Source organism: Sapajus apella, unplaced genomic scaffold (assembly GCF_009761245.1).
Source record: "Sapajus apella isolate SASKATOON/1434 unplaced genomic scaffold, GSC_monkey_1.0 scaffold1, whole genome shotgun sequence".
In the NCBI taxonomy this organism is placed as follows: Eukaryota; Metazoa; Chordata; class Mammalia; order Primates; family Cebidae; genus Sapajus; species Sapajus apella.
The window spans coordinates 3589320-3600855 of NW_022436941.1; the positions used below are offsets into that span (position 1 = coordinate 3589320).

At 43.2% G+C, this 11536-nt stretch overlaps 1 protein-coding gene across 1 annotated transcript in view; it reads left to right on the top strand.

Annotated features, from left to right (window-relative positions):
- Positions 1–11268, top strand: part of LOC116554012 (cancer-related regulator of actin dynamics-like) — a 139894-nt gene extending 128626 nt beyond the window's left edge. The window contains 2 exon segments of the mRNA XM_032281790.1: positions 8115–9159; positions 9162–11268. Of these exon segments, the coding sequence (XP_032137681.1) occupies positions 8115–9159; positions 9162–11257 (3141 nt within the window). The 3' untranslated portion in view covers positions 11258–11268.
- Positions 11269–11536: the final 268 nt, after the last annotated feature.

Here is an 11536-nt window from a genome sequence, read left to right on the forward strand (position 1 = left end):
TTAAAAATAGAACTACCATATGATCTAGCAATCCCACTTACTGGTATCTAAGAGAGATGAAATCAGTCAGGGAAATATCTCCATTCCCATGTACATTCCAGTAGTATTTACAATAGCCAAGTTATAGATTCAACCTAAGGGTCCATTGACATTCAAATGGATAAAGAAAATGTGTTTCCATAGAATGGAAAACTATTCAGCCTTAAAAAAGGAATAAAATCTTGTCATTTGCAAAAACATGGAGGAACCTGGAGGACATTATGCCAAGTGAAACAAGACTGACACAAAAAGACAAATACTGAATTCTCTCACTTATGTGTGGAATCTAAAAAACTTGAACTCATAGAAGCAGAGAGTAGAATGGTGGTTACACCAGGGATTAGGAAGAAGGAGGAGTGGAGAGATGATACTCAAAGAATACAAAATTAAAATTAGATAGGAGGTCTGAGCGTAAGAAATCTGTGCAGCATGGTGACTTTAGTTAATAACAATGTACTGTATACTTGAAAAGTACTGAGAGTAGATTTTAAATGTTCTCATCACAGGAAATATGTGTATGAGGCCATGAATATGTTAATTAGCTTTATTTAGCTGTCTACGATGTATACATATAGCAACACATGCTGTATACCATAAATATATGCAATTTTTGTTCATCAATTAAAAGAAAGGAAATAATTTAATGCATACAATTTTAAAATTTTTCTATAAGTAGCCATATTCACACAAAAAAGTAGTATTTTATAAACTTCTTTGTGAACTACTTTTATAAATTGAACATTTCTATTCATTATATTTTCTACATCATAATTTTAATAGCTGCAAGTTATTACATCATATAGATGAACCTTAGCAGTTGTAAATCACGTGCTATAATTAGATAGGTAATTTTGTAAGTTTTGGCTTCTAAAGGCCAAATAAAAATCAATATTTTTCTAGAATAAACCTTTCAAAGTTTTGGGAGGGATTTCTAAAAGTTGCAGCCCTACAAGTAAAATTTCTGGTGCAAATAGTGTGCAAATTTTTAACATACAGTGGCACATTATCAAATCCCTACAGCCAAGAATCCTTAGAGAATGAACACTTCCCCCTCACTCTCACTGTCACTGGGCATCATCATTAAAACAATTAAAAAGTGATTAAAGTCGACATATAAACTCAAAGCATGTATGTCATTCACCCTGTGGTCTGATGGATCTACCCCAAAGATAGAATATCATTGCCTCATCTACTCTGTTGAAAGCCTATTCTAGTCCTGTTTTATTCCCAGTTACACCCGTTTCAAGGCTGGAGTTAGCAGCAGTGGGCACCTGAAAGCCTAATAAGAGCATTTTTCCTAGTATGGTGAAGTTAAGTAGCTTACATTCTCTCCTTATACTAGCAAAGGCATAATTTAAAAATTTCTGAAGGCCAATGGAGTGGCACAACCCTAATGGGTTCTCTTGAAGAGAGAAACCGCTTATGTACGTGTGTTTCTATTTAACAGGAACAATAAACACAAATAACGTCATAATGCTGCCAGAAATTGAATGATTTAAAGATAGGACCTGTACCAAACGTCACTACATACAAAAAAAAAAAAATCCAATCACTGTTACAATCAGATAAGGCCTCTTTCTCCCTGTGGGCAATAGGTTGTTTATAAAGATACTATTAGATACTTTTTTTGAAAGTTATGAAAAGCAAAATCAATTCTTTATTTTTATCTAAAATACCCATAAAAAGATTTTTCTGCTTTTGTAATCTGAAATGGAAAAAACAAACTGCAATGGCTTTTCTTTTTTTTTGTCTTTGTGTTTGGTGAAAATACCTGTGGTTAACAATTACCCAAGGTTGTACAATAACTTGGAGATGTATGGCTTGTTTCAGAGGCCTCCAGGTTTTAAGAAATGATCTCACAGGAGTAATTTGGTACAAACTCTAGTATTGCCATTATAATATAATGGCAAAATAAGAAACAAATCAAATAAATGTTGTAATTAATTAGGTCACAGTTCTAGGCCCTTGTTTCTTCCTTCTGTTTATTCTCTTCCTTAGCAATCTGAACTACACACAAAGCTCCTATCAACATCTATTTGCTAATGACCCTCAAATTTATATCCATGACCCAGAACTCACTATTTGAGCTCCCTGCATATCCAATTGCCTCTTGTCTTCTCAGCTTGCACCTCTCCAATGCAAAGAAAACATGAGTAATATAAAATCCATGAGCTTCTCCCTCAAAATGGGTCTTCTAATTTTTCAAACTGACTGAAGGCAGAAATAGCAATAATCATCTCCGACTTCTGCCATCAGCAAGTCTTACCCTTTTTTTTCTTTCTAAATATGTCTCAAAAGCATCCATTTCTGTACCTTATTTCTGGCCCTTTTCTGGATTGAGCCAGCATTGTTTCCCACCTGTACAAGCCTCCTTCCTTGTTTCCCTTGAGTCCAGGTCTTCCTCCAGTCTTCATCCTTTCCAACTTGTTTTCCCAAAAGCAGTATGAATGATCTTCTTTAAATTTAGATATGATCACATTACCTCCAACTGAAAACGCTTGAGGGATTTTCATTGATCTATGATACTGAAAAATATCTTAATGAGGCTCACATGAGCACAGCTCTTTCAGCGTATTTGTGCTAACACCACACTGCCCTTCTTTTTACTTCTCAATTGCATCATGCTGTCACATGACAGAGGTTTTTGCCACATGCTGCCCCCATAATACCCCCCTTCATGTCCCAAACCAGGACACGTTTGTCTTCAAGTTACTTCTTACCACTCTTCACCTCTCAGGTCAAACTTCACTTCTTTTTCTTTTTTCTTTTTTTTGAGATGGAGTCTTGCTCTGTTGCCCAGGCTGGAGTGCAGTGGCACGATCTTGCTCACTGCAACCTCCGCCTTTCAGGTTCAAGTGTTTCTCCTGCCTCAGCCTACCAAGTAGCTAGGATTACAGATGCAAGCCACCATGGCTGGCTAATTTTTGTATTTGCAGTAGAGATGAGGGTTCACCATTTTGGCCAGGCTGGTCTTGAACTCCTGACCTCAAGTGATCTACCCATCTCGGCCTCCAAAGTATTGGGTGGTGTGTGAGCCACGCGCCTGGCCTCAAACACACTTCTTTATGGGAACTTTCTGTGAGCCACAAGCCTAGGAAAGACTCCTCTGCCTTCTGCTGTCATAGAATTTTATTTTTTCCTTCCATATTTCCTAGCTCAATTTTTATTTGAAATTATTTAATTAATGTCTGACTCAAAAGCTTTGTGAGAATGGGGACTGTCGTCATTTGCTAGGGCTACTGTAACCAAATACTCACAAAATGAGTTGTTCCAACAACAGAAAGTTATTGTCTCATATTCCTGAAGGCTCGATATCTGAAGTCAAGGTACTGTCTGAGTCAGTTTCTTCTAAGGGCTGTGAGGGAAGGATATGTTCCCAGGCCTCTCTCCTTGATTTGTAGATGTCTGTCCTTCTCTTTATGTCTCTTCATATAGCCTTCCCTCTATGCATGTCTGTGTCCAAACTTCTCCTTTTTATAAGGATGCCAGTCATATGAGATTAAGGTCCACACTAATAGGCCTTAGTCCATTTTAACTAATTACATGTACAATGACTCATTTTCTGAGTAAGGTCACATTTTGATTTCTGGGAATCATCCATATTTTGGGAGACATAATTCATCCTGTAACAGGGATCATGTCTGTTTTGTATACCATTGTGTTTCCAGTTACTACACAGTGCCAGAGCCATAAGTAAATAAAGAGATGAATAATGTTTTTTAGTATTTATTTAGCCAAAATTATGTCGTATAGGGATTAACTTCTGAACAACAAAGGATTTATTCCTGTATTACTTCTTCAATTCTATCTTAGCCATAAATTTTTGACTAAAAAAAGAGGAGGAAGACGTTGGAATATAGTTTTTTTTTTTTTTTTGCGTGAAAACAACATATAACAACTGATACCAATATCTGAGTTCAATTATGTGACTGTAATAGAGAAACTATGTCTTTGCGAGAACTCAGCAAATTTTTGTGGAAGAGAAACAAAGAGGAGAAAGGCAGAAATAGGGAAGACATCCTGTGGCTTTAAGGATTTGGAAACATGCTATAGAATATGGAAAGGGAATAGACCTGCTGGTCTCCATCCCTGAGATACTAAATAAAGCATATTATATCCTACAAAGATAGCCAAAATAAAATTTCCCATAACAATGCTCTTCTGCAATATAGTTTTGTCATTCTCCCATCAAAAGATAGAGCCTATCCTGTGACTGCTTTGATCAAAAGAATATTGCCAAAATGACACTGTCAGTTTTGGGTATAGCCTTTAACTGATCCATCGGTTTTATTCTTTTTTCTCTTGGAAGTCAAACAGCAGGTAAAAAGTATGACTATCCTAAGGCCACCATGCTGTCAGAAGAGCAAGCCATGTGAAGAAGCCCTTGGAAGACGAGAGACCATGTGGAAAGAAGGAAAGAGAACAAGGAACACAGGGGCACTAGATCTGGGAGTAAGGAAACCATCCTGGATTCAAGCCTGATTGAGCCTTCAGCCAGCCCCAGGTGCCATCTGAGTGCAAACATATGAGTTCTCTAAAGAGAACTGACCACCTGAGCTCCCTCAATCCTCAATAACTATGAGAGATGATGATAAAACTGTTATTCTAAATTACTCAGTGTCAGGGTTGTGGGTTATGCAGCAGTAAGTAACTAGAGCCACACAGTAAATGTTGTGTAAATTCCTACCATATAACAGGTGCTAAATGTGGTAGTGTTGAACAGATAAACTCATCTCCAGATTCAAAGGGAATTAACATAGAGAATGGAGAGAAATTAATCTTAGCAAGATGTGAAAAGCCTCCTACTATGTTTTCTTTGAAAAGCTTCCTCCACTGGAAAGCTTTCAAGATTCTAAGAGAATTAAGTTTAAACGGTCTCTTTCTACATTAGATCAGGCAAACAGTTAGGCCTTGAGAACCGCGGAGGCTTTGGTGAGAGAGCTCCTGGTGCTAAGCACTAGCAGTGTAAAATAATCCCTTGGATGACAGCTTATAACTGAGAATTATACTCCTAGAAAGTATTAAGATTTGAAAAGAAGGCATTCATCCAGTCTGATGGCTCATCAAAGTGTTGCCCTCTTTATTTCCCCACCCTCACCTAGACCCAGAACCCAGTATGGATCATTTGACTGAATATAATATATATATATATATATATATATATATACATATTTTAAGTATTCTGAGTAATGAAAAATCTTTAATTGGAGACTTACCCCTGGAAAATTCATCAACCTCTAGTTGCCTTAATGTTTACTTTGTTAAAAGCTAAGATCATAAAGAGAAATAGTTACACTTTTATTAATCAACCCTGCCTGGGGTTAAAAGAGCTCTGTGCATCAAGGCAAACTTTTACCTATAGAAATAAGTAAGTTTCAGATTTTGCAAAAACACTTTGCACAGCTGAATGTATAATTGTCCATGTGCAGAAAAAACCTTTGTAATGAAGCTCTCAAACATGTAATTCTGAATGCTTACATGTGTTCTGAATAGATACGTGCACCCTTTTTTGTACTTCCATACCCATGCCTGTACACTACCTGTGTGCACACACATCTCTTCTCAAATGTCAGACCTTAACATTTCCAGCTATACTCATGTCATCCAATTGCAATCTCTTATTTCTTTAAAAATTAAAACATACTTTCAACCAAAAGTGCTACATATTACAGAAAATTTATAAAATACAGAAAGATATTTTTAAGAGATTTCTCCAACTGTGTAGCTTCATTTTCCTGCTGCAGTTGCCACTGCACACTCCTCTGTGCGTGCCTCCTGATTCCAGCCTTGGCACAGCCTCTGAAGTATAAGGGCAGTAGAAGTAGCCATGGGAACCTTCCAAGTTCGGGTGAGAACTATGCTCCATGCAGTAGATGTTTAATAACTGACTCTCTAAATATAGTTCAGACTCGAATATTTATTGATACTTCTATTTATGTTAACAAGTAAGATAAAAAATCTGTAAATGAAACAATAAATACATGCTTTGGAGCATTACCTCTTTATGAATTACCCTAAGCAAATTCTTCATTGAATAAGATAATTTTCAAGCACCAGAAGAATATTTTCTCAATTGTTTGTGTTATCTACTTTACAGCTACAGACCAGACATACCTTTAAATTTAATTTGCACCATTTTCTTAAATCTAGACAACCGATAAAGCAACAAATCAGAATGATAGAGCTTATGCCTTTTCTACTGGACCATCATTGATGTTTTTAAGCATGAGATGATTCAAGGCAGTCTTGTTCTGTGAATCCACAACTGATTCCTTGTGTAGTTTTCTTCTATGTTTTAAAATTTGATTAATACGGTAATAACTCAAGAAATACGTGACAATCACAGTTCAAATGCTTGTTTTGTATCTTAGCACCAATTAAAGATTGATTCCATGATATTGTATTATATCTATCAGTATTCAAAAGCCACATAATTTACACTATTTATTTCCACTCTGGGTAGTTTGTTTTCAAAGAATATACCACACTTCTATTTCAAGGATTATCTCCTGAGAAGTAAGAAATAGCTTATAATTTCCTGCACATGCAGTTTGCTTTTTACAGAAAGTTACAGAGAGCTACAGGCAAATCTAAAAAAAGTTTTTTGAACTTTTGTTAATTGAAGTAAAAATTACATATAAAACTATCTTGACCCGTTTGCTTTTAAAAAACAGACTGCGCATAAGCTAAAAACTTCGACAATAGTCCTTCTTTATAACCAAAGTCTCATTGTCAGTCATACTATTTTATTACAATTGTTGATATTTTAGAAATAATCAATGTGCAGGTATCTTACTTGGGAAAATACTGAGAATTGTCTTGCGTTTATTCAGTAAAACACTTGTAACTCTAAATGCGTTTTAAACCAATGGAACAATGATACCCAATAGAAGGAGTTCTGTTATACCACACGTGGGTGATAAAAGAAAAACCTACTTATGTAAAAGAAATGATGAGTATGAATGGACAAAGGAATGGAGCCATCATAAGTATGTATTATTTGAACTTTCCACATGCATCTTTTCATCGCTGAACATAGTTCTAACTATGACATTTAAAATATTTCTCAGACTAGCTTCTATTTTAAATCATCATGCTTGGGATATACTCAACTACAAAGGAAAGTTACAGAGAGCTACAGGCAAATCTTGACTGAATCTAAACTAGCTGGTCAGTGTAGACTCCACTTACACATAAAATTCTACATTGGAAACAAAAATATTAAACATTTCAGAGAGAAAAACCAAAAGCATCAACTGTGGGAGCTTAAAATTCTGAAGTAAAGCATTGTATGATATTAAAATTCTCTTTCCTCTCTCTGCTGACAGCATTCAGCAGAGTAGCAAGGAATGGTTAATGAAGTTTGCAGAAAGGAAATATGCAGAGGAAGTCACTTTGGATCACTCTGTGTTTATTCATACCAAGACAAAATTACCCCACCAAAAGATATTCTCTTTACTATAAGCAGCATATTCTCTTTACTATAAGCAATATATCAACAAAAGAATATTACTATCAGTCAGAATGCAATTGCCACTGCAACACATTTTTGGCTATTTTTAGACACTCTGTGTCTTATGTTGCCAAACTTTAGAGGGACTCTGTCTTCTTACTTTACAGATGTGGTGATTCTGATCTTTGAGAATGAGAAGTAGCTCAGAAGACCCACTATAGACGTGTTTGATATTAAAATACAACAGTATGAGACAGTTTTGGTCTAGGGTTGTTGGATGTTGCTCTTCCATATTTTCTTACATTCCAGAACTGAGTAAACTAACCTGGGATGCACCATGCATTGTTAGTTACCTTATGCCTAATTAGGTTCCATTTGAACTTGGTGTTGTTCACACATTCCATTTTGGAAATGGCAATCAAGGAGAAGACTCATGGTGGCCAATATGCTGAAAATGAAATTTCTTTATTAGAGACTCTCAGCCAGTTACAGAAAAAAGATCAGACTCCCAGAAGGCTTCTCATAGAACCGTCGTGCTTTCTCCTAAAGAGTGAAAGTCGAAGAGGAACAGCTGTGGGTGGAGAAAGCAAAAAGCTAATTGTGTTTCCCTTCCCAATGCTAGGATCCACAGCATGAGCAAGGGGGCCTTGAGAGTCGGCCCTCCCTGGATCAGAACGAACACCCAGGCGAGGACAAGCCAGCGTAGCACGAAGAGGAACTCAATCCGCTGGATTCCGAGGAGAGAAGACGCCAAGAAGACTACTGGCGAGACCTGGAGGCCAAGCACAAGCGGCAAAAGGCGGAAACCGCCGAGTAGAGACGCCTGGAGGAGCAGCGGCTGCAGGCGCTGGAGAGGAGGCTTTGGGAAGAGAACAGAAGGCAGGAGCTCTTGGAGGAGGAGGGCGAGGGGCGGGAGCCGCCGCTAGAGGCGGAAAGGGCGCCGCGGAAAGAGCAGCGGCGCCGGAGCCTGGAAGCGCCAAGTTGGGAGGACGCCGAGCGGAGGGAGCCGGAGGAGCGTGAGCGCCTGGAGGCCCAGGAGGAGCAGAGGCGTCCGCAGGCCCAGGCCGAGGAGAGGCGGCGGCTGCAGGGGGACACCAGGCTGGAGGAGCAGAGGCGGCAGGAGGAGGAGGAAGGAAGGCACGCGGAGAAGCTCAGAAGGCAAGAAGAGGAGGAGGCCGAGCGAAGGGAAGAGCTGGAACAGCAGGAGGAGGTGCAGGGGCCGCCCGAGGCGGCGGCGGAGCTCAGGGAGGCCCGGCAGGGCCGGGCAGAGGAGGATCTGGAAGAGGAGGAGGAAGGGGAGGAGGAGCAGGGCCAGGCGCACCTGGAGGACGAAAGGGGCCAGCTGAGCGCACTTCTGAACAACTTTGAGGAGAGCCCAGAAGAACAGGAACACCCGAAACCCGAAGGACAAAGAGAGCACTCCGAGGACCCAAGCATCTGCGAGGAGCAGAACCCAGAGGCCGAGCGCGCAAGAGAGCAGCAGCAGGAAAGGAGCGGGGCTGTCCAGGGAAGCCCCTGGGCCGGAGGAAGAGAGAGAAAAGGGGACACGGAGCCTCCTCCGAAACCAGAGGGGACCGTGGAAGAGAGGAAAGAAGCAGCCGTCCCTGAACAGGGCCGCAAGGTGGAGGAGCTGCGGCGGCAGGAGGTGGACGAGAGGCAGAGCATGCCCGGCCCTACACGTTCCAGGTGTCTTCTGGGGGGAAGCAGATTCTCTTCCCCAAAGTCAACCTGAGCCCCGTGACGCCCGCAAAGGACACGGGGCTCACCGCTGCCCTCCAGGAACCAAAGGCCCCCAAAGCCAGCTCGGCTGCGCACGCCCTGCCCTCGTCCCTGAGCGTCCCCCACACCGTCATTCTGGTCACTGGCGCGCAGCTCTGCGGCCCGGCCTTCAGCCTGAGCCAGATCAAGGACACTGCGTGCAAGTCGCTCCTGGGCTTGTCGGAGGACAAGAGGCACACGGACACCTCCGCTGCGGAGAGCCCTCCCCGAGGCCCCGGTGACGCGCGGACGGGCAGCGGGAAGGCCAAGCTCCCCCAGGAGCCTCCCAGCAGCGCGACCGCGCTTTCGGAATGGGTTTCCATTTGGTCCAGAATCCTGAAGAACGCAGAGAGTGACCCGCGCGGCAGCGAGAGGGACCCATCGAGGCCCGCAGAGGCGCCCACTCCCAGGGGCCGGTGTGATTCCCGCAGAAACCTCCAGAAGACCCCGCCAGTCAATGCAAAGCTCTCTATTAAGCCTGCCTGGCAGAAATTCTCCGATGGTGGCACGGAGACCTCCAGACAGAACATGGAAGCGGAAGGCATTCGGAAAAAAACCCTGCTGGGACCCGGCGAGACAGCCCCACAGCCTCCTCCTGCTGGTGTTCCCGAGCTCCAGAAGGGTCCGGAGAAGTCGGAGTTGCACCGGGAGCCCACAGACACCATCGAGGGATGCAAATTTGCCAAAGACTTCCCGTCTTTTCTTGTCCCAAGCCTTCCTTACCCTGCGCAGAAAGTGGTGGCCCACACAGAGTCCGCGACCTCATCGAACAGCGAGACCACAAACGTGATAGCAAAGCCAGACCCTGTGATGCCAGGTGGGGAGGAAAAAATCTCCCCGTTTGGAATAAAACTGAGAAGGACCAACTACTCCTTGCGCTTCAACTGCGACCAACAGGCCGAACAGAAGAAAAAGAAGAGGCACAGCAGCACCGGAGACAGTGTGGATGCAGAGCCACCCGCAGTGGGGAGCTCCGGTGGAGAGAAAGAGACGGAGGGTGTGTCCCTCAAGCATGGCCCATCCCTTCCCCAGGAGCGGAAGCAAGCCCCCTCCATCCTAAGGGACTCCGCTGAACCTCCCAACAGCCGCTCTCCTCCTGTGGCCCAGCCTGGGCCCCCACTGGCTAGCAGCCAGAGCCCGGCTCCAGAGCACGACAAGGCGACAAACAAAATGCCATTGGCACAGAAGCCAGCACTGGCTCCCAAGCCCACCAGTCAGACCCCACCGGCATCCCCACTTTCCAAACTGAGCAGGCCCTGCTTGGTAGAGTTGCTGTCTGGCAGAGCGGGGAGGCCAGACCCAGAGCCAAGTAAGCCGTCCAAGGAGGGCTAGGAGAGCAGTGATCGCTGGCCACCCTTGCCCCCAGACCCCAAGGAAAGAAAGGGACAGAAGAGGGACGAGGAGGAAGAGGCCACAAAGAGGAAACCTGCTTCCCCACCTCTGCCTGCTGCTCAACAAGTGAAACCTTCCCAAACACCCGAGGCCGGGAGGAAAGAAAAGCCGATGCTTCAGAGCAGGCACTCTTTAGATCGCTCCAAACTTACCGACAAAGTGGAAACTGCGCAGCCGCTGTGGATAACATTAGCTCTGCAAAAGCAAAAGGGGTTTCGGGAGCAGCAGGCGACGCGGGAGGAGAGGAAGCAAGCCAAAGAGACCAGACAGGCGGAAAAGTTCTCCAAAGAAAATGTCGATGTCAGCCCGCAGCCTGGAAGCAGCAGTGTCAGCAGAGCAGGTTCCCTGCGCAAGTCTGCTCCATCGGAAGACAAGAGGCCCGAGACTGCAGTGTCCAGGCTTTAGCGCAGAGAACAGCTGAAAAAGGCCAACACGCTTCCTGCACCTGTGACAGTGGAGATCTCTGATTCGGCTCCCCCAGCACCACTGGTGAAAGAAGTCACCAAGAGGTTCTCCACCCCGAATGCTGCCCATGTGTCAACAGAACCATCGTGGCTGGCTTTGGCCAAAAGGAAAGCAAAGGCTTGGAGCGACTGCCCACAGATCATTAAGTAAAGAGTGACTCTTGCCCATCCCTACTGCCAGTTATTGGCTCCTCTCTTGCCCTTTTTTTAATTTATTTTTTATATGGAGTAACGAAATCAAGCTAGGGAAAAGAAGCATGTTTTATAGGCTCTAAAATAATGTTGAGAAACTGAACTGGTGGTGTTCATTATAAAGAGTGGATTTATACAACCCTAGGTCCTGGTGCCTTGAACTCCTCCTAGTTCTAAAGAGAAAATTCCATCCACAGGACCACATGAAGCAAAATCTCTAATCTTAGAACTGCTCATG